Source organism: Hypanus sabinus, chromosome X1, assembly GCF_030144855.1.
Source record: "Hypanus sabinus isolate sHypSab1 chromosome X1, sHypSab1.hap1, whole genome shotgun sequence".
In the NCBI taxonomy this organism is placed as follows: Eukaryota; Metazoa; Chordata; class Chondrichthyes; order Myliobatiformes; family Dasyatidae; genus Hypanus; species Hypanus sabinus.
In genome coordinates this window covers 9,492,693-9,517,569 of record NC_082738.1, presented here as the reverse complement: position 1 = coordinate 9,517,569, position 24,877 = coordinate 9,492,693, and the positions used below count along the sequence as shown (strand labels likewise).

At 37.8% G+C, this 24,877-nt stretch overlaps 1 protein-coding gene across 3 annotated transcripts in view; it reads right to left on the bottom strand.

Annotated features, from left to right (window-relative positions):
• LOC132384559 (protein TANC2-like) overlaps nt 1–24,877 on the bottom strand; it is a 764,460-nt gene that overhangs the window by 287,953 nt on the left and 451,630 nt on the right. For all 3 annotated transcript variants that reach the window (XM_059955744.1, XM_059955745.1, XM_059955743.1), the window contains one exon: nt 9,024–9,172. In XM_059955744.1, the coding sequence (XP_059811727.1) occupies nt 9,024–9,172 (149 nt within the window). The remainder of the gene's footprint in view (nt 1–9,023; nt 9,173–24,877) is intronic.

Sequence of the window (24,877 nt, the reverse complement as noted above, 5' to 3'; positions counted from 1 at the left end):
TAAATTTGATCATGTTTCTGCTGAGTTAGATAGAGGATTAGAGGAGTGACAATTCAGAGCATGGACTGATCAAATACAGGGGGTAGGGGTAATATCAGAGATAGAGACACATATAATGGGCAGAGAATCCAAGAATCCCATTTGGGATTGCAATGTGACCTAGCTGCCTTGAGCTACTAGTTGCTCCAGGGACAATTTATCCAATTTAATCCAAAATAATCTCAAAATTTCCTGATTCCAAATCGAATCACAAATAATTCAATATGGCACACACCTGCTGTGTATATTGTGGCAGATGCACAAATGCAAAACGCTGGGAAACACAATCCAATTTTCAGAATTATACTAGATGACTCATTCATTCTGTGTTAAGTCTATGAGTGTGTGTGCGCTTTAAATCTAGCGCTTGATATCTAGCACTAGTATCAGACATAGCTATAAATAGCACTGGGGCCCCATAGATGACTATACTGGCTTCCTTCCTGTTTACCCTGTATACCTTTAGATATAACATCGAGTCATGTCATCAACAATTCATCAATAGTTAGGTGTATAAAAGGAGGACAGGAGGACGAATACAGGGCCCTGGTGGTGGACTTCTGTCAAATGGTGCAAGCTGAATCATCTGCAGCTCAACATCAGTAAGACAAAGAAGATGGTGATGGACGTGAGGAAGACTAAGCCTGCAATGCTCTCTGTTACTATTGATGGTGAATGTGGTGAGGACCTACAAGTACCTAGGGGTGCACCTGGGTGACAGACAGAGAGACTGTGTACAAGAAGGGCCAGATTGAATCTACTTCCTGAGGAGTCTGAGGTCCCTTGGAGAATGCAGGCCTCTCCTTCACATGTCCTACCAGTTTGTTGTCGCCATGACAATCTTCTATGCGGTGGTTGACTGGACACACTGGAGGCTGTGGTAGAACAAAGACCCTCTGGAAAATCCTGACAATTCTGGACAATGTTTCTGCATGCCACCTTGGCAGAACAAAGGAGCATTTTCAGTAATGACTAAGACAACTGCGCTGCTCCAAAGTGCACTACATGAGGTCATCCCTACCCAGCTCTATAATGGGTCAACCTATAGACAGGCAAGTGATCTTGTAATATTTGACTTGTAAATCTTGTACATCTTATTTTTAAGGTAACTTATTTTTATTCTTCCTTACTTCTCTTCTAATATTTTTATATTTGTGCACTTGGACAGGTACTGTGACACTGTAATTTCCCTTGGGATCAATAAAGTGTCTATCTATCTATATCTCTTGGTAACCATGGTTCCCAGAATTGCTATCATTTCCTTTCTTTCTTAAAGTAACATATTTGCCCTGAGCTATCACACGAAAGACTGAACGTGCTGATGAAAGAACCTTACAGCATGCAGAATACTTAACAAATGTTAATTACAACACTCTCAATTTATGGTCAAGATGTGCATGATGCCAGTAAGTACACTTCTGTGACAATGAAAGGAATGGTGGTAGAACTGCTGTGTCCATGTGATTAGTTGTTCATTTAAAAGCAGTGAATACAAAATTCCAGGATACTGCCCTAGAGGTACCAGTAAAAATATCCAAGACATTGCAGGTTGGGTTGTACTTCACAGCGCCAAACTTTGCTGGCTTTGTGAGAAAAAACAATATGGAAATTATCCCAAAGCACATGACCCCACCAAAGACAAGAATTGTATTTATAGAGTTCTGTTCACTACCCTTTGCACTCAGATCTTTGGAGAAGTACACAAATCCTCAACTCTTCTCAGAAATGAACAAATGGTCATTGAGCATATTCTCAAATAAAAATAGAAAACACTTGAAATACCTAGCTGATTGGACAACATCTGTGGAAGAAACAGAGTTAACTTTTCAGATTTGAGACTTTCTCTTTCTACAGTTGATGCTTGGCTTGCTGAGTATTTCCACCATCTTCTGTTTTATTTCAACTTAAAAAGTGAGGGCTTATAAATTTTATCCAAGTAAATTGCTAATAAGGTATAAGGAACAGGAATCATATGGTTTATAGTCAGCTATTTTCTCTTTAGCACACTCCAGGATCAGGATTAGACAAATGAAATCATGTAACCTGAATTAAAGACAAGATTAGTGTTTAGAAAGCTTTTATAAATGGTTTACTTATCAAATAATATGATATTAACAACAGAAGTGAAAGGGGCAGAAAAGGGCCATCAGCACTTACAACCTGCTCTGCAATTCATCCTGATCATGGCTGATCTGCCTCAATTTTCTAGCAAGATCTCAACATCAATCTATTCTCTTTCATGTCTACAGATTTATCAGTCTGTGTTGTCTGAAAGTCCACAAAATACAATCCTGTTCTACTTAATTTTGCCTAATGAATGCATGTCGAGATAATGTATTTAACCACTAATTACACACATTGCAAATCTGTTGATCAACCTCCTGTGTGAACTTTCAGTAAATACATTCTGAAAATTCAAATACACATCTGTTTGTTCCTCCTTATCTATTCCATGTGTTACATCCTCAAAGTGGTTCCAGGAGATTGATCAAAATTATATTCTTGTAATAAATCAATTTTGGCCTTGCTTAATCCATCACTTCAAGGATTACAACCTCTTTTATAGATTCCAGGATCTACTTGTCCACCAAGATCAGACTAACAAGTGGGTACTTAACCAGTTTCTTTCTTCCTCCTTTCTTAAATAGTTGGGTCACATTTGCTATCCTCCACTTAAGACAAATAAATCCAGAAATCTTTCAAATTTGTATCAGAGCATCCATCAACTCCAAAGTTGCCACCAGCAAAACTCTGGGACTTATCAGCTTTTGGGCTTACCAACTTTTCTGGGACTACTTTTGACCAATATTTAGTTTATTCAGTTCCTCATCTTGGCTGGACCCTGGGTTCATCAATATGTTGTATATCTGACAGGTGTTGTGTGCTTTTTTTCTCTGGAGACAAGTGCAAAGCAACTGGTTAATTCCTCTGCCACTTCAATATTCCCCATTATAATTTTCCCTGTCTCTTTTACAAAGGAACCTGCATTTGTCCTTGTTAGTATTTTTCTTTTTATACAACTATAAAAGCTTTTACAAACTGTTTTTAAGGTCCTTGCCAGGTTGATTTCAGATTATAATTTCCCTTTAGCAATTTCTTGGTCAGCTCTATTCTGCTGATTCCTAAATTGTTCACACTCTCAGGCCCATAGAAATAATATTTCTGGCAATTTCATAAACTGCTTCCTTAAATCTATCACCTGAGTAAGAGCGAGAGAATCTGCAAGGGAGGGGTGTGGGTGGGAGAGAAGTTTACAGGGAATGGGAATGTTCTCAGAGCTGGCATAGACTTGATGGGATAAATGCCTTCCTTCTATGTTGTCAGGAAATATGAAAAAAATGAAAAAGGTGCTGAAAAGTCAAAAAATTATTTATTGAGGTCATTCATAAGTATTTCACCAAAATAATGCTGAAATATTACAGTGGTGTTAGTGAAGGAAATTCACAAATTTGACTTCACAACAATTAAGGAATGGTGAGGTTTGTCCAAATGTAGGAAGTGTATGATTTCCATAGGAACTTGGAGGTTGCTATGGCGAGCCAAATCAACCAACATCTATTGGTCAGCTGACAACCAATTCCTGGCTGACTTTCACTGAGGTCACTGTTTCTATCAGTGTCTTGAATGTTCTTTAAATACTTGTACTTTGGGAAATACTGTTGAGTTTTGAGATCTTTGTAGCTGTGTGGTTTTACTAAATAAAGGTTTATTTCATGTTCTGGCTTTGTTCTGCCTCTTGGCTTCGGGTTTCATCAGTAGTTATAGGCAAGCAAACAGAACAATTTAGAGATGAGGGGCTGTATTATATCGGTATAGCAATTTCAGCAGAAGACATACACACTATTATAAAACAGCAGCAAGCTCAATCGACACAGTCCAGCTGAAGTTAATTGAAACCTTGACCAGCAGATTATCAGGAGTACAACGATGACGGTGTCAAATAGAGAACAGAGTTCATGTGAGCATGGCTCAAATGTCATGAACATACACAGTATTCCAGGTTGAATTTGCCAGTAAAGACAATTCACGGAAGACACATACTTTGCTCTGAAAATTAGGTACATGAGCATTATTTCAACTTCATTCTGCCCAAGACCCCACGTGTTCTATTGTTTGATGAAACAGCCTGACAGTTAACAAGCATTTTTGGAGAGCAGTCATCTCTTCAGTGTTCAGTACCAATACGTAAAACTCGTTAAACATGATGCTGATGGCTTCATCACATATGCCAGTATCATCAATTGTGAACGTGAAATGTTCAAGCTGGTTAACATGACTGAATCACAGTTCAAACGCCTGACTTTTATTTGCAGACTTTAGGCACTTGGTGATACAGACATTCACAAATGGATCCTGGCCAGACTGGAGCAACACCTTGATATGACTCTACAAGCTGTCACTCAAACACCATTCCAACCTGGTCAAATAGAACCATATCAATGTAGTTTCGAGTGACCCAGGACATTATCACTTGGTAGGTCTCCAAGCAGCCACACACAGCTTGTTCGAACTGTGGTGTGGTGTTATGCAAGAAACTGCCAATGAAAAAAACCATTTGCAGTAAATGCCAATAATGTGGTCACAAAGAAGGCCTTCGCCATCCTTCAGTGTCTTCTAGACAAGTGAAACACAAGCGCAAGAAGTTTCAAAAGCCATCAAAATCTACAATAAGTTTAATGGTCACTTTGTAAATTGACTTCGCTCCCAGGAATGTCAATGTATTTATCAATGTTTGGCAGGCTACAACTCGATATGGTGTTATACATCACCATTATCTCCAAATGTATGTGGCAGGCATTCGGATACCTACAAACTCATCACTGTGCCTGCAGTTCTTCGGGTGGAACCCTCCAAGCTGATTGCTGAACTCCAGAGCACAGTGAAGCTGAATGGCAACCAAGTCAACGGTGTGTGCTACTTAACAGACCAGCCAGATTTGAATGTTCTTGGTAATTGATAAGCTTGATCTCTGGAGCAGCCCTCTGGATGAGGCCTATACAAAGATATTAACTATACGACCATCAGTATGTGAGACTATACAACAGCTCTATGCAGTAGTGTTTCAAGAAGGTTTAGGTTGCTGCACAAAACTGCAAGCAGAACTCCATCTCCAACCAGCCTTCCGTCCTCAAATACTGGCATCATACGCGGTCTTACCAATCGTGGACCAAGAGCTAGAGCGCCTGCACCAAGGTGCTGTAATCAAAGCTGTTAACTACTCATGTTGGGCAGCTTCTATACTCATTAACAAGAAAGCCAACTGTACAGTGAGGTTGTGTGCAGACTTCTCAATGCAGCTCAGGAGACACAACAGTGCCAGTGGATTTCTTTGTAAAATTGAACGGTAGTCGCTACTTTGTGAAGTTGAACTTATCTGAAGCCTACCGCCAAGTAGAATTGGTGGAAATTTCACAGGAGTTTTTCACCATTATAGCACATAAGGGGCTGTTTTTCTTCCTCCATCTGCCTTTCAGGGTAAAGGTGGCTCCTTCAATTTTCCAACAGCTTATTGACACTATACTCAGTGGTATTGCCGCTTACCTTAATGACATCATAGTGATGGGCACAGATCAGACAGAACTATGCCAATGCCTTGACCACATCTTGAACAAACTACAATACTTTGGACTGAAATTTTGGGCAGAAAAACGTAGCCCCCTTAAGTCTCCAATCAAGTATCTGGGATCCATCATTGATGAGCGCAGTCATTGCCCAAAAACAGATCTCAAAACCATCACTGCTATCTTAGAGATGCCTCCAACACCAGGTGTCAGCACTTTACAATCATTTTTGGGCATGATTAGTCATTATTCAGCATGTCTCCCCGCAATGCACAGGCTGAGAGAGCCACTCAATGACCTGCTCAACAGGGGTGCTACGTGGAAATGGTCCAAGCCTAGAGGATTTTGATCAGGTGAAGAATATGCTGCCATCCAACTCTCTCTTAACGCATTTCAACCCAGAGTGACAATTATTGTCATGATAGATGTGTCCAACTACAGGGTGGGAGCTGTCATATCCTGTATCTTCCCTACTGCTTCCTAAAAAGCTGTCATGCATGCAGCCAGATCACTGACTACAGCAGAAAGGAGCTATGAACAAATCACGAAAGAAGCCTTGGTAATCATCTTTGTCATGAAAAAAATTCCACAAGATGCTTTATGGCAGATGCTTCACTCTCCTTACTGATCACAAGCCACTGCTGTCCATCTTCGGGTCTAAGAGAGGCATCCCGGTGTATACAGCTAACTGTCTGCAAAGGTGGGCAAGTGTTTTTAGCCTATGATTTTGAAATCAAGGACACATCAAACCAAGAACATGGTCAGGCAGATGCTCTCTCCAGACTTATAAATCAGCAGGTTACTGAAAGTGAAGATGCAGTCATGGCTGTGATTTCAATTGATTGCAAAGTCCACTGTGTTGTATCAGACACTGCTGAAGGTCTTCTGGTCACAGTTGACAAGATCAGAGCAGAAATGGCTGCAGATTCTCTTCTTCTGCTTATCTCCAAATAGTTCATTGACAAATAGCCAGTCAAGGTTGAGGAAAATGTCATACCCTTTTAACAACATCATACATCGCTCTCAACTGTTGACTTCTGTCTAATGCTTGAAGACAGAATAGAGATTCAACAAACATTTTGACCAAAGGTACTTTAACAATTCCACCATGATCACCCAGGTATCAATCGAATGAAGGCACTGACAAGAAACATTGTGTACTTGCTGGGCATAGATGAAGATATCACATCCATATGCAAGCAGTGCACTCAGTACTCTATGGCAGTAAAGAATCTAAGTAGAACTGATCCACAACCATACCCTCAGGCTACCAGACCTTGGAGTCCAGTACATATTGACTTCACTGGCCCAATCTATGGGTATACTTACCTCGTTCTGGTTGACACCTATTCCAAATAGCCAGTTGTATTACTTAAGAAGTCAATAACCACAGAAACTGCCATCTAATAGCTGCTACAGATCTTCATCCGCTTTGGGATAACAGAAACACTTGTTTCTGACAACAGAACTCAATTTAATTCACAGCACTTTGCTGAAATCTACTAGAACAGTGGAATTATCCACATCTGCTCATATCCTTCACAGTCCAATGGACAAGCAGAAGGGTTTGTGAATCCCTTCAAACGGTCACTTCTAAAATCAAGAGGAGAAGAGCATTCACTGAGGCTCTCAACACGTATTGAATTACATTGCATCCAGGCCTCAAAGGTGAAGTCTCCAGCTGAAGCACATTTGGGAAAGAAAACTGCACACAGTGTTGGATGCATTGCTGTCACAGCATCAACCATCCAAGACAGCAGATAGTCAAGTGCACAAAGATAGCCACACAGACCATGGTCAACGGACGAAGTCTTTCAAGTCTGGAGCTGTAGTGTGAGCCAGACGGTATCGCAATGTGCAATAACTCTAGGTACCAGCTCAGGTTGCTGAACAAATGGGGAAAATGCTCTACAAAGTAATCATAGACAGACTTCACTGGCGTTGCCACAATCGCCAGTTGTGGCCATGTGCTCTTGAAGTCATAAGAAGTTGATTGAGCAGATTATTGAACACAGAGTTGAACCTTCATCTCCTCCTGGAAGAGCTCGATTTACCCCTGACCAGCCCAACCACCAGTCCCACACAAAATCACAACAAGAAAGTGATAGCCTGCAACCACCAAAAAGGACTGATTACCTGCATAAGCCAGTTGTTCTAATCCAAGTCAACCATCAGCTCAAATCCTACAGGATTTCAAGAGGGTGGTATTATGGCAAGCCAAAACAACCAACGTCTATTGGTCAGCTGACAACCAATCCCAGGCTGAGCTTCACTGATTAGTCATTGTTCCTACCAAAAAGCCTTGAATGTCCTTGGGTAAACTAGTTAAATAGTTGTGCATTGGAATGTTCTGTTGAGTTTTGAGGTGTGTGGTTTTATTGAATAAAGATTTATTTCCAGCTTTGTCCTATCTTCTATCAATAGTTATAAGCAAGTGAACACTACAGAGGTTATGGTCTCCCTATGCATGTGCTATCTCCATTTAAGCAAGATGCCATGGGCTAGAAGTCCAACAAAGTGTGACACACTGTACTGCAGGCATGGTACACAAGTTGTGGAAGCAGTAAATTTTATGCCATTGGATGTGGTGCCAATCAAGCTGGCCATTATGCTCTGGATTGTGCCAAGGATCTTGAGTGATGTGAAAATTTCACCCAGCAGGGAAATGGAGAATATCTTACCTTAAGACTAGCAGACAATTCAAAAATGTAGACAAAAAGTAAAACTAGAAGAATTTTAAAAGGCGATGTCAGGGGTAAGATTTTTACACAAAGTGGTGAGTGCGTGGAATGGTCTGCCAGCAATGGTGGTGGAGGCAAATATGATAGGGTCTTTTAAGAGACTCCTGGACAGGTACATGGAGCTTAGAAAAATAGAGGACTATGGCTAACCTTAGGTAATTTCTAAAGTAAGTACATGTTTGGCACAGCATTGTGGGCCGAAGAGCCAGTATGGTGCTGTAGGTTTTCTATGTTTCTATGTTATGAATCAATGAAAATGCATGACTAGGGGTGAAAACAAAGGTTTGAACTCACAATGAGAAGAGTGTTTTGGGATACATCCACAATGGTTTCCATTAATAATGTGCTGCACAGAATCACTCTTTAATACATTGATCACCATTTGCCTTACCAGCTCCATCAGAAAATATTGTTCTCTTCCTATATCAACCCATAATTTTCCCAATATTTACCCTATTTCAATTTAAAAGTTAATATTGATGTTACTTCAATATGAACAAAATTACAGCTATTCTGCAGTTTCCTTTGTGTAGAATACATTTCGAGCAGTTTTATTATGATGCATTTACATGACAAAAATGTTCTCTGTGATATTAATAGCCCAATTCCAATAATGCTAACTCAGTCCAGTATATAGTTTACAGTAACAGAAGTAGTTACACATTGCCCAATAAATCCATACCTGATTTTCATCCTGTTCCTCCATACTGTATTCTGTGTTTGTTTGTACTTCTGAGGCTTTATCTCCCAACAGAAAGCCTAATCGGGTCATTAGTGTATTTGCAGCCTCATCAACAGAGGGTGGGGGTCCAAGTTCCTGTTCTGAGTCACCTGTGCAGAAAGACAAAAATAGGCCAATTAAATGAAGTAAAATCACTCTACCTTACACAGATGAAAGAACAATTGGATGGTGCATGCTATCATGGAGCAGTCCTTCTGACCAACACTTGCATCACTAATTAACAGTGTGCTGTAATATCTGTACAGAAGCAGAAATGGGAAGTGTGCTTGCACTTGGTTTGATTTCCCTGCAAAATGATTGAACACTCATAAATTTGTCCTGCATACAGTAACGAGTGGATACAAAATGTGAATATGAGCTCACACAATTAAATATTCTGATTTACAAAATACACAAAATGCTGGTGGAACGCAGCAGGCCAGGCAGCATCTATAGGAAGAAGTACAGTTGACCAGCATTTTGTGTGTGTTGCTTGAATTTCCAGCATCTGCAGATTTCCTCGTGTTTGTGTTCTGATTTACTATCATCTTTATACAACTAGAAAATACTTAAAGCTTAAATGAATACAAAATCTTTAATTCATTGCAATACTCAACATTATGGAAGTTTATTGAAGCACTTGAAAGAATTCTTCAAAACAGCCCAAAAGACTCTTTTGTTCTTAAACGCTACCCAAACATAATTTCAAAAACTATAATATACATTGCCCGTCGAGAAAGCAGACAAAAGCCATAACCAGTTTACCCCACTTGTACTGGAAAAAAAGGGAACCTAGGAAATTGTAAACAGGTTAATTATAGCTTGGAGGTTTCTTAACACAGAGAATGCATGATATCTATGGTATATATGAACAAACAGAGCTTCTATAATTTTTCATTAATGGTAATATAACTTATTCAAAACGGACATAGGACATGAAATAATCTATGCATATATGATGTCCATCAGCACAAACTGTTTTTGCAGTTTATCCTGAAAGGCGATGAACCTAACAAATAGTCTGATCTATGAGCATATTGAAGATAAAAGCAGCTAATGTGCCTACAGAATGAGTGTATTAACATAATTATTTGGGTGCAACTGCCTATAAATAGCATCCTGTCAATGGATAGTATTTTCAGTTGTCATCGGAGATGCTAATGTATTTTTCACCTTTCACTATTGTTATCCTGGTAACCCAAAGAGAAACAAAAGGAAACACAGAATTGCTGTTATGAGCAGTGTAGAATATACTTAGAAGCATAGAAATAGAAGGCTCAAATACCCCCCTAAACTTGATCAGTTACTCAGACTTGCTCTTTGTAGAGCTCCATGAAGAAAATGCAGTTTATTTATGAGACCATTTTATTTCACTACAGTCTGTGGTATTTAAAAATCACTTAGGCTCTGTGTCATCCTCTGGCTCCCCAAAGCACATTAGGCACCATCCATCTGCTGTCACATGCCCCATTGTAGATGCAATTAGGACTGCAGCACTTTCATGGTTGCGGAAAGGACACCTGCTCAGGCTGATGGCTCAGATTCTTCTATGGCTCACAAAACAAATATATGCCTTGCATATTAATTATTTCGACAGCATCTGTATTTTCCACTGCTAAAAAGACAATGTTTTTATACATATGCTGCCATTTTAAAATTTAAAACCTGTGACCAAATTGTTGAACAAACAAACCAGTGTCAATGTGTGAAAAAATAAAAGAGGGGCACCCTACTTACTATTGAGAATCGCAGCACTAATTTGGAATGCAGCATTAAAGCAAAGACTAAACTGGGCTAGAATTCATAGTGTGTTATGTGTTTTGGTTCAACTTTCACTCCCCCACCCCCTAGTGGTTTTCCTTTCCTGAGTTATTAAAATAAAATCACTGAAGTGATACTTCAACCTGCAATCTCCATGAAGTGCAACAGAAGTGAAGCTGACCGTAATAATTAGTATCGACCAGCTCACTGAAACATTGACTGTACGTTTCCTTCAATATCTGCTACCTGACAGCTGAGTTCCTTCAGTGTTTTCTGTTTCTCCAAACTTTACATTAATTACTTCTTTGTCAAAATTTTAGTTCTGTTTTGTGCAAATTCAAAAACCATTTAGAGAGTGGTGCACTTATGTGGGCACCTCTGCTTTTATAGCCTTTTTCACTATTATCTCATTATGGTTTAAAACATTCTACAAATAAACCATCGGTGGTAGTGAACATTTTGGAAGTGACATTTGGCATTCTGAAAGCAGAATGAATGAAAATGCAAATTGTACATGGTTGATAATATAATGTCATCATGTTGCTTTAGTGAATAAGTAAAGAGATTTTTCAGGCTGCCTTTGCAGAGTAGCTATTTCCCAATTTTATTAGCTGAATTCAAGTCCCAGTAATAAAAAAAAAATCCATCTCCAATTAATCCAATATCACTTAAACCACATTAACCAGAGGCCAGGTCAGGTTTACAGAGTGAAGGAGGAAAGGAGAGAAAACTAATGCAAGGGTTACAAATGGATATCCATGGCACATCAGAAATATTTCATAAAATGTCCAGATGTTAAGCATGTCTGGAAAGATATAAATAAGACAGTAAAAGGATGTAATTAGCATGGATAAAAGGGTGACCAATGGAGAGCAGAAAATAAAGATGAAAGACATTGCTCGAGGTAAATTTAAACAAGTAGCAACTAGGAAGGTAGAGAATTCCGGAAAATAGAGGCATTATGTTTGAATGAACAGATACCGATGAAAACATTGAGGAAGTGAAGAGTACTAATTTATTATTGCTACATCTACTGAGATACAGTGAAAAGCACAAGGGTCACAACAAGGTAGATTGGGAAATCAAGCATTCACCTTTTAGCTTTCAAATCTGATAGCGGTGGGACAGAATCTGTCATTGAGTCTGGTGGTACAAGTTTTGAAGCCTTTATATCTTCTGCCTAACAGGATATAGAAGGGAGAAGAGAAGTGAATGGGGCCCTTGATTGTATTGGCTGATTTCCTGAGATAATGGGAAATTTCAATGGCGTAAATGACAGGGAGGTTGGTTTGCATGATGGACTGAGTAAAGAGAAGTTTGATGTTCCTGAGGATGCCAGGCAGGAAAAGATTGCTACAATATGAGGGGGCACAGCAATGAACATTTTGAAATTGACTACTTAGGGTCAAGGAAGCCAGTGAGATTTAACTATAAAGAATTAGTGTGAAGATGTAGCAATCCTATTTTATAGAAGTTCAAACTTACCAGGATTAATATGAGAATCAACAAGAAAAGGTGCTGAAAAGTTAATGTGCAGGTGATAAAAGCAAGAAATGTAGTTTCAAATGGATTTTAATGGAAAATCATTAAATGCTAACTCAATATCTCTCTCCACAGACTTTGCCCAACCAGTGAGTATTCCCACCATTGTTTTTTTTTAAATTATTCTACTTATTCAACACAAATATCTGGCATATTTAAACTCTCCAGTCCAGGACCTGGCTGTACCCAACCACACAAAAAAAATCAGATCACAGAAATTGCCTCTGATCATCTTCCTCTGACCTCTACTATTAACTGAGGGGTCTGTGAACCCCAGGTTGAGAACCCTCGGAGTAGAAGAACTGCTCTTTCTATGTACAGACACTCTCAAGATTCTGAAAATTGCCCATAAACCAAACTTTCTGAAAGTTAGAAACACTGCCAGCTGAGAATATTGTACACCCATTGAAATCCTACACACATCCCGTGGCCTTCAAGCAGTGACAAGGAGGTTCCGGATTGCATTGAATTGCATTGAACTGCTGCTGCCAAGTTAACAAATTTCACATCACATGCCGGAGATGAAAAAAACCTGATTCTGATTCGAATCTATTTCATGTGTCCTACACATGTACAACATGAGACTGTATTAAAAGAAAATTCACCTGTGTGTTCTGCTGTGCGTGAGAATCTCTAGGTGCTAATCCTATTGCAGATTCATGTATTTTAATTTTATAATACACAGAGTTAGTAACATTCTCAATGGCCAATTGCCTGTGCTATATAGCAGTGCAAAGCTAGCCAACAGCATCTAAATTATACATAAATTTTAACAGAGGCTATGAACTATTGATATGCTTTAAGACATTAAAAGTCTGAACTGCAATAGCATAATGGGAATGAGCATGTAATATCCTCGTATTAGAAGACAATGTACAATTACAATTCACTGCCAATGCATTAATATATTGTTAATTCAACAAGACTGACTGCCCCTTTAATAAAATTCTAGAAAATTAAATGTCACCGCTAACTACTTAAAAATAATTCATCAGAAATCTGCAAAGGCAGAGTGCTTCATCTCAGGAGACAGAATCAAAAGACAATCTTATCTTTCCTAAAAAAAAGTCTCGCCATCTTGTCATTTTAACAAGTCCTTGTATTGAAAATACAATGCCCATAGCGCAACAGTATTTTGCTCTGTACCAAAGGTAGCAAATATAGACAATACACAAGAAGAGAAAAGTCTCACATCTGGGCATTGTTCTATAATTCAATGAACATCTTTTGTGCTGATTGAATTAATTGCATTCTGTTCTTCAAAACACAGACAACATTTGACATTAAACCTCCCAGGACAGCATAATCTTTCTTAACGTACTTACCTGTTTTCTTATATACAGCAACAATGATATAATTTTTTATGCACGTTTAACAATAAGGCATGAAGTAGTTGAAAGCCAAATTGGAAAACAAAGTCCCTTTAACCATTCAGTAGCAGCAGCGAATGCTCAAATCAAAGGGAGTACCTTGAACATCAGGGAGGGGAAGTCTCCTACAGGGATGTTACTCCCACTGTGAGCAATCTCATTAGCTAGAATTTCCAGCAGGCAAATAGATCCATGCTACTTGTTTATTTCAAAGGTTTTAGCATGAACATTCAAACACATATTGTACAGAATTAGAAACAATCTGGCAAATTTTAGCAACAAGTTCAGTGAAAGATGAATTGATTCCCAGTATGTGATAATTTTCTCCCCCCTTCAAGGGAGAGGTGGGGGTGTGGGGTTGCACTGAGAGCCTAAAGCAGCCATAGGTTATGATCCATATTGGAATCAACGATGTAGGAATAAATTGGGAATAAAATGCGGGAAGATTACAGGGAGTGAGGCAAGAGATTACAGAGAAAGGCATCAGAGGCAGTAATTTCTGGATAACAACTGGTGCCACATTCCAGCAAGAACAGAAATAGAGCAAAGAGCTGAAGACAGCTGAAAAGAAAGTGGAGGAAGCAGGGTATTAAACTCTCGGGCAATAGAAATTTTTCGGGGAAAAGTGGGACTTTCTTTCTTAAGCAATCCCTTAGGGATACTTGCTTCCACTTCAGTTCTGGGAATTGAAAATTATTCCTGTGATTTTGTTGCACATGGTTTTAGCTGAACAATTATCTCAGTCCAAAGGCAAGAGATCTCCCAGCAAATGTTGCCTAAGCTACACTGCGCAAACATAGCATATAGATGTGGATGGAGACACATGCACATGATCTCTTTCCTTAGTCTCCCCTTCGACCATTGCAATCCCTTCTCTCCAGCTGCCTTTCAAAGTATCCACCCCTTCCCTGCCATTAAACCACTATGCCTTTACTTTCCACCCTCAAATCCCCTGCTCCATCAGCACTCTTCTCTTTTGCCATTCCCCCCAACTCACTGACTGATAGACATTTGCATTCTCCTGGGGCGAAAAGGTCCCTCACAGGTGTCACAGTACTTCCTCTCTGACACTCATGCTTAATTGCTGTTCACCCTCACAACAGCCTAAATACTCTGGTGGCCATGACACTCAAGTCCTAGAAAATCTCAAAGCTTCATAGAAAACTTCAAAGAATCTTCAACAACCTACCAAATGTTGCCTGATGGTAGGCAGAGGTGGATTCACCCTGCAGGAATACAAGCATTTCATTCCATTGCCATCAGAGGCTCAACAGCATTGCTGCTGTTGTGTGACCGACTGAATGTTAGAAAAGATTGCTTGCTGGCCTTGGACTCATCCGCATATCTCCAATTGCTTGTTACCTACACCTTACTTGGAGCATTGTCTGAGTTTCTAATCCATATTATACAATGTATATTGAGACAGAACAAAAAGAATTCAAGGAATGTTTACAAGTATGTTACATGAGAACATAACATACAGAAGCAATATTAGGCTATTCAGTCCCACATGTTCTGTCCACCATTCAATAAAAGTAAAGCTGATTTTATACAGTATCGATACTTACTAGTCTTATGTCTCTTAAGTTGCTTTAAAAATTGAAGAACTATCAAACACTTCTCTGAATGCACTATATGGTTAGGATTCCACAGACCTTTTGGAAAGAGAGCTGAAATATTTACCAAACTCTGGGTGAAGAATTTGTTCTCATCTCTAACCCAAATGGCTGTGATGGATATTCACTGTCTATGGGCCAGGGTTTTTCACTTTTTGCCAAGCTCAGCTTTCTAAAAACAGAAGCTACGCTTCTAAAGATCAAAGTGATGTTTTTGAGTACGTTAAACTTCCAACTACTATTCTTTCTTTCACTTCCTGCTGTCAATGTGCAGATCTGTGCCAGACTTCAGTTCTTAATGTAAATGGCAAGCAGTAATCAGTTTGAAGTTAAAAAAAAATCTTTACTAACAAACATTGTTTATATAACAGACTTGCTGGCTCCTCAGTGCCTGGTCTAAGTGCTGAAGAGGTACAGTGCAGAACAACAGGGTTATGTTAATTAGGCTTATTTCAAACTAGACAACACTGGCTAAATTACTTTATTCAAAGGAAGCTTTCAGACGAGACTGATACTATCACTTAGCACATCAAATAGCTGCTCTGTTAAAAGATGGAAGATTGTGTACTCAAAGAGTCAGCATTCACATCATTAATTGTGGGTACATAGGAACTCTGTCTCCAGAAGCTTCTGGACCACTTTTGTTAAAAGGTGTCTGAAAAAAAATCACGTGTGTGAAGTCACCCAAGTGGCAAAGAAACAGTATAAATATAGAGAGCAGTTCAGGCACTTTAGGAATGGTCCTGGAATATCAAGAAGAATGACAGAAACACTAAGATACTAAAAGCATTTTAACGTATATAAAGGGTAAAAGAGAGTTGAGGGTAAATATACAACCAATAAAAAATGACGCTGGAGATATTGTATTGAGAGATACAGAGATGGCAGAGGAACTGAATGTGTATTTTGCATCAGTCTTCACAGTGGAAGGTATCAGTAGTACACCGGACATTCAAAAATGTTAGGGAAGTGAAGTATGTGCAGTGAAAATTATGACTCAGAATGTGCTCAGGAAGCTAAATGGACTGAGGGTGGATAAATCTCCTGGACCTGTTGGAATACACCCTTGGGTTCTGAAGGAAGTAGCTGGAGAGATTGCAGAGGCATTAACGATGATCTTTCAAGAATTGATAGATTCTGGCATTGTACTGGATGACTAGAAAATTGCAAATGTTACTCTGCTATTTAAGAAGGGTGGGAGGCAGCAGAAAGGAAACTATAGACCTGTTAACCTGACATCAATGGTTGGGAAGTCGTTGGTATCGATTGTTAGGGATGATATTACAGAGCACCTAGAGGCACATGACAAGACAGGCCAAAGCCAGCATGGCCTCCTGAAAGGAAAATCCTGCCTGACTAACCTACTGTAATATTTTGAGGAAATCACAAGCAAGGTAGACAAAGGAGATGCAGTAGATGTGGTGTACTTGGGTTTTCAGAAGGCCGTTGACAAGGTGCCACACATGAGGCTGCTTAGCAAGATAAGATCCCATGGAATTACAGGGAAGTTACTAGCATGGGTGGAGCATTGGCTGATCAGCAGAAAACAGAGAATGGGAATAAAGAGATCCTATTCTGGCTGGCTGCCGATTACCAGTGGAGTTCCACAGGGGTCGGTGTTGGGACAGCTGCTTTTTACGATGTATGTCAATGAAATGGATGATGGGATTAATGGATTTGTGGCTAAATTTGCCGATTATACGAAGATAGGTGGAAGAGCAGGTAGTGTTGAGGAAACAGAGAGCCTGCAGAGAGACTTAGACAGTTTAGGGGAATGGGCAAAGAAGTGGCAAATGAAATACCATGTTGGAAAGTGTATGGTTATGCACTTTGGTGGAAGAAATAAATGGGCAGACAATTATTTAGATGAGGAGAAAATTCAAAATACAGAGATGCAAAGGGACTTGGGAGTCCTTGTGCAGGAGATCCTAAAGGTTAACCTCCAGGTTGAGTCGGTGGCGTAAAAGGCAAATGCAATGTTGGCATTCATTTCTAGAGGTATAGAATACAAGAGCAGGGATGTGATGTTGAGGCTCTATAAGGCACTCGAGAGACCACACTTGGAGTATTGTGTGCAGTTTTGGGCTCCTTATTTTAGAAAGGACATGCTGACTGAGTGTTCAGAGAAGATTCACGAGAATGATTCCAGGAGTGAAAGGGTTACCATATGAGGAACGTCTGGCAGCTCTTGGGCTGTATTCCCTGGAATTCAGGGGAATGAAGGGGGATCTCATAGAAACATTCTGAATGTTAAAAGGTCTGAACAGATTTGATATTGCAAAATTATTTCCCATGGTAGGGGAGTCCAGGACAAAAGGGCATGACTTCAGGATTAAAGGACGTCCATTTAGAATGGAGATGTGGAGAAATTACTTTGTTCTGAGGGTGGTAAATCTATGGAATTTGTTGCCACGAGTGGCTGTGGCGGCCAAGTCATTGGGTGTATTTAAGGCAGAGATTGATAGGTTCTTGATTTGCCAGGGCATCAAAGGGTATGGGGAGAAGGCAGGAGAGTGGGGATGACTGAAAGAATTTGATCAGCCCATGATTGAGTGGTGGAGCAGATTCGATGGGCTGAGTGGCCTACTTCTGTTCCTATATCAAATGGTCTTATGTTCTTAACACAGAGTGAACTAGAATCCATCTGCCTTCAATTTCTGAGACAGATGATTGGTTCATCTGCGGCTCGTGGGTATGTCTTTTTAGCTTATAGGAATTGCACTTATGTTTTGGAAATCCTTTTGTATTTTAGTAATGGGTTTGTAATTTGGAAATCTTTTATAAGTTAGAAAGCCTCTGTGAGTTTTAAATGTGTTTTAAGAATTTTCTTGGGATTTAAACATGTATCACTGAAAATAAATTAAATGCATTTAAATTACTTTGTTAGCTGGAAGTATCTCCTGTTCAGTATGGAGGGGAAACCCGCTGCTCAAATAGTGGGTACTGGCAGCTGAACCTGCCTTGGAGAATAAACAAGGAAGTGAACTATTCTTTGAAGGTTGAGTAGTTACAATAAAAGCTCCCTTTAGTGAGAGTGCCCATGGCTATTTATATCCAATAGGGCATAAGGTCTTCACTTAGAGTTTAGGACATCACTGTCAGCAAACCCAATACCATCACATGCTCATTTCCTTATTTTGAACAGTGAATTCTCGTTCTTATCTTCCCAGCCAGGGGAAGCATCATCGTAATGTCAACCCTGGCAAGCACTGCACAATTCAAGAATATTTCATTGGTATCCCAAATTCTTTTGAATTTAAGAGTGTAGCCCCAGTCTGCTTAGTCTCTCTTCATACGACAAATCTATCTTCCCAGTTGTAGAAAACCTTTTCTGAACTCCCTTCATATTTCATTAGGAGTTTGAGGAGAATTGGTTTATCACCAAAGACTCTTGCAAATTTCTACAGATGTACCGTGGAGAGCATTGAGACTGGTTGCATCACCACCTGGTACGGAGGAGCCAATGCACACGACCGTAAAAAGCTGCAGAGAGTTGTAAACTCAGTCAGCACCATCATGGGCATTAGCTTCCCCACCATCGAGGACATTGTCAAAAGGCAACACCTTAAGAAGGCAGCATTTATCATGAAGGACGGTCACCATCTGGGACATACCCTCTTCTCATTACTACCATCAATTAAGAGGTACAGGAACCTGAAGACTCACAGTTAATGTTTGCCATCAAATTTCTGAGTGGTCCTTTAAACTATGAACACTACCTTGCTATTTTGCTCTTTTTTGCGCTTATTTATTTTTCTTTCTTTCTAAATCTTTTTATTAATATTAGTAATATGGACAGAATACAAATGATATATTGATAAAGAAATTACCAACATATAAATTCCATTACATATGAAAAAAAAACATACATAATAGTTACAATATAAATGAGTTTACCAAAACATAAGCCATAAAATATATGTATGAACATAGTAAGTCTAAATATTTCATAATATATGATATAAAGAAAACAGAAAGAAGAAAGAAAAAAAGACAAAAAAAATATAATGCCAAACTAGCTAATCTAATCTAATAACTAATAACTAATATAGAAGAAAAAAGAAGCAAAAAAGAGAAAAAAAAGGGGGGGACTGTTTATAATATCTCACAAAAATAAGTATTCATCAATGCCGTCACTCCCGGTCCTCTCAAAATCCATAAGCTAAAAGCTGGGAAATCAAATGAACTTGGCAGAGGGTCATATTACATCATATGAAAATATTGAATAAATGGTCTCCATAACTTTTCAAATTTAATAGAAGTCTCAAAAGTACCACTTCTAATTTTTTCTAAATTTAAACATAACATAGTTTGAGAGAACCAATTAAATACAGTTGGAGGATTAATTTCTTTCCAATTCAACAATATAGATCTTCTAGCCATCAGAGTTAGAAATACAATCATTCGACGTGCAGAAGAAGATAAATGCAGTGAGTCTAAGATTGGTAAACCAAAAATTGCGGTAATAGGATGAGGTTGTAAATCGATATTCAAAACCGCAGAAATAATATCAAAAATATCTTTCCAATATTTCTCCAAAAATGAACAAGACCAAAACATATGAGTTAAAGACGCAATTTCAGAATGACATCTATCACAAATAGGACTAATATGAGAGTAAAAATGAGCTAATTTATCCTTGGACATATGGGCCCTATGTACGACCTTAAATTGTATTAGTGAATGTTTGGCACATAACGATGATGTATTAACTAATTGAAGAATTCTATCCCAATTCTCACTAGAAATACTAAGACTAAGCTCTCTTTCCCAATCCTTTTTAGTCTTATAAAGAGGCTCTGAACGTATCTTCATAATTATATTATAAAGTTTTGAAATAAGCTCTTTTTGAAAAGGGTCTAATTCAAATAAACTCTCCAAAATATCTGAAGGCACAAAATTTGGAAACGTAGAGAGTACAGAACTTAAAAAATGTCTAATCTGTAAATATCTAAAAAAATGAAATCTAGGCAAGTTATATTTGTTGGATAATTGCTCAAAAGACATGAAACAATTATCTAAAAATAAATCAGAAAATCTTAGTAATCCCTTAGTTTTCCAAGCCGAATAAGCTTGATCTATAATGGAAGGGTGAAAAAAAACAATTAGATACAATAGGACTATTTAAAACGAATTGAGTCAACCCAAAAAATCTCCGAAATTGAAACCATATACGCAAAGTATGTTTAACTATCGGGTTGTCAATTCGTTTCGACAATTTAGAAAGAGCAAAAGGGAGAGAAGTCCCTAAAATAGAACCCAGAGCATAAGCTGATACCGATTTAGTTTCTAAACTCACCCAACAAGGGCCAAAAGATCCACCCCCATCTTTCAACCAGCATAACAAATATCTAATATTAACTGCCCAATAGTAAAATCTGAAATTAGGTAATGCTAACCCGCCTTCCTTTTTTGTCTTCTGTAAATATGTTTTAACTAACCTGGGATTTTTATTCTGCCATATATATGAAGAAATTTTAGAGTCAACATTAGTAAAAAAAAGATTTCGGGATAAAAATTGGTATCGCTTGAAAAATATATAAAAACTTAGGTAAAATAACCATCTTAATAGCATTAATCCTACCTATTAGGGATAAAGATAAAGGTGACCACTTAGTAAACAAATCTTTAATCTGATCAATTAAGGGTAAAAAATTAAATCTAAATAAATCTTTATGGTTTTTTGTGATTTTGATCCCTAAATAAGTAAAAGAGTCATTAATTAATTTAAAAGGTAAATTTCCATAAATTGGGACCCGTTTATTCAAAGGAAACAATTCACTTTTATTAAGATTTAACTTATACCCAGAAAACTCACTAAATTGAGCCAATAATGATAAAACTGCTGGAATGGATTTCTCTGGGTTAGAAATGAATAGTAATAAATCATCTGCATACAAAGATAACTTATGAATATCTGTCCCACGATTAATACCCAAAATATCCTGTGATTGTCTGATGGCAATTGCCAAAGGTTCTAAGGCAATGTTAAATAGTAATGGACTAAGAGGACATCCTTGTCTAGTGCCCCGAAATAAGCGAAAAAAGGGAGATCTTTGATTATTAGTAAACACTGAGGCTACTGGAGTATGATAAATCAATTTAATCCATGATATAAATATCGGACTAAAATTAAACTTCTCCAACACATTAAGTAAGGCCATTCAACTCTATCAAGTGCTTTCTCCGCATCTAATGAAATCACGCTTTCTGAAGTGTCATGTGAGGGAGTATAAACAATATACAACAATCTCCTAATGTTAAAAAAAGAATAACGATTTTTAATAAAACCAGTTTGATCATCTGAAATAATTTTGGGTAATACCTCCTCCAATCTAGATGCCAGTAACTTGGAAAAAATCTTGGAGTCTACATTCAATAAAGATAAAGGTCTATAAGAAGCACAGTTAGTAGGGTCTTTATCTTTCTTCAATATTAAAGAAATGGAAGCTCTATAAAAAGATTGTGGCAAATTCCCCAATCTAATGGCTTCCTCAAAAACCTTACCTAACCAAGGGGAAAGAGTAGCGGAAAAAATTTTAAAAATTCAACTGTATAACCATTTGGACCTGGTGCTTTCCCAGAATTCATGGAGGAAATAGCCCCCTTAATTTCTACATCCATAATAGGAGTATCCAATATCAAAAGATCATCAGATGATAATCTTGGAAAATTTAATTTCCCAAGAAAATCAGACATGGCATTATGATCTTGAGGAAATTCAGATTGATACAGGGAGGTATAGAAGTCTTGAAATGCCTTATTTATCTCATCATGATTAACTGTCAGATTCCCATTCTGCTGACCAATCTTAGTGATTTGACGTTTAACCAAAGCATTCTTCAATTGACTAGCTAACAGTTTACCAGATTTATCACTATGTATGTAAAAATCAGATTTAGATTTCATTAATTGATTTTCAATCGAGGATGTAAGTAATAAACTATGTTCCATTTGAAGTTCAACCCTTTGTTTGTAAAGCTCCTTACTAGGAGCAATCAAATATTTCTTATCAATCTCTTTAATTTTATCAACCAATAAGAGAGTTTCCATCTTAGTACATTTCCTCAAACCAACAGAATAAGAAATAATCTGTCCACGTATATACACTTTAAAAGCGTCCCAAAGTGTTCCGCAGGAAATATCATCTGTAGAATTAGTTGAAAAGAAGAAGTTGATCTGCTCCTCCATAAATTTTATAAAGTCAGAGTCTTGCAATAAGGTAGAGTCAAATCGCCATTGTCTAGCATTAGAAGCTGTATCCGTAAATTTCATAGAAAGTAATAATGGAGCATGATCAGAGATAACTATAATATCATAGTTACAACCAATTACCAATGGAATAAAACAAGAGTCTACAAAAAAAAATAATCAATTCTCGAATAAGAGTGATAAACATGTGAGAAAAAAGAAAACTCTTTGTCATTAGGATGCCGGAATCTAAAATATCAAAAACTCCATTGTCAGTCAAAAAAGAGTTAATACAAGTGGCCGACTTATTAGGTAAAGTCTGAATAGATAAAGATTTATCCATCAGAGGATTTAAACAACAATTAAAGTCACCACCCATTATTAACTTATATTCGTTTAGATTGGGTAAAGAGGTAAATAAAGACTTAAAAAAGTCAGGACAATCCACATTTGGAGCGTAAACATTAACCAAAGCAACCTTTTTATTACAAAGTAAACCCATAATTAACAAAAATCTGCCATTCGGATCCGAAAAAATATCATGTTGAACAAATGAAATAGAGGAGTCAATAAAAATTGAACTCCTTTTACTTTAGCATTCGAATTTGCGTGATACTGTTGACCCCGCCAAAATCTAAAAAAAACGAAATTTGTCCTCCTTCCTCACATGAGTTTCTTGTACAAAAATGATATGAGCATTAAGTCTTTGGAATACTTTGAAAATCTCCTTTCGTTTAATTGGATGATTTAAACCATTAGTATTCCAAGACACAAAATTAATGGTCTGAGCCATAATTCTAAAATCAACCCTTTGGTATAGAAAGGGTTAACCAACCTATAAACTCATGCACCCAGAAGAGGAACAAAAGTAAAGAGAAGACCCGGAAGTGACGACAACACAGACATATTTGAAGTTCAAAAACAGCCCAAATAAAAAATCTAACACAAACTGGTACAAAAAAAATAGAATTAGAAAACAGACCATCCCCCCACCCCCCAAGAAAAAGAGAAAAAGCCAAAATATGACTTAAAAAGGGAAAAAATAAGACTAATCCTACCCCCATGTCAGCTGAAGAACACTCCATATATAAAGGATATATATAAAAGAATCACCCCAACTTTAAAAATTAAAATCGCTATAATAAAAACCATATTTCTAAGTATAGTTAGTTATAAAAAGAATAAAAATATAATCACTAAAAAAAATTATAAATCGTGCTCTAGCCCAGACAAAACAAAAAATATTTAAGCTATGATAAGCGATGGATTGTAGGAAAAAGGCGAAAAAAATAAAAACATAACGCCATCTTAAGCAAAACCAAAAATCTTTTTCAAAAAACCACCATCTTAATCAAAGAAAAATTCACCTTCAAAGAATTAAAAATATACCTTCGAAGGAACAAAGTTAATGGACAAGTATGTAGTTAAATGATTAAAGTATATAAGGCAAAATAATTAATATGACGAAAGCACACTTTAACTTAAGTATAAAGTATAGGATGAACCTACACCAATAACCAGATTTTAATTCTGGTTTAAGAGATCGAGAACCATCTTACATGATCAGAATCGTTCATTTATTAGAGACTGGTGTCTGTAGCAGTAGGGAAGTTCTCCTCCAGATATTTTCTCGCTTCTTAAGTTGAAGTGAAAACTTGTCGTGGAGCATTCGACGGAGAAATTCGAAGCTTCGCAGGGTATAGAAGCGCAGGTTTCAGATTTTTCTCATAACATTCAGCCATCACCGGTTTAAAAAGAAGCCTTCTTTTTAAAAGGTCAGGACTAAAGTCTTCTACCAGGCGGAAGCAAAATTCTTTGAATTTAATCATTCCTGCTCGACGAGCTGCTCTTATAAGTTGTTCTTTGTCATGTACATAATGGAACCGGACAATTACCACCGAAGGTTTGTCTGTAGCACTCGGTGATCGACGCCGAATTCTATGTGCCCGATCCAATAAAGGAGGGTTATTCGGGAAAATCGTCGGAAACGCCTCTTTTAAAAGTTGAGCAAAATATTTCGAAGGGTCATCTTTTTCTATGCCGTCTGGAAGACCAAGTATACCTAAGTTCTGTCTTCTGGACCGATTCTCAAAATCGTCAGTCTTGGCTTTAAGGGCTTCCATCAGCTTAATGGTCGAAATTAAATCCTGTTGCAGTTTTTCAATAGTCAAATCTCGCTTCCGAGCATCTTCTTGCAGAGACGCAATAAGAGCTTGTTGCTGTTTAATTACTAAATCCGTCTTAACCATGTACTCTTGAAAAGCCTTTATATCTTCTTTAAAAAATTGTTGTAGTTCAGCAAATTTTTTATCCAAAACCTCCATAAACAAATCAA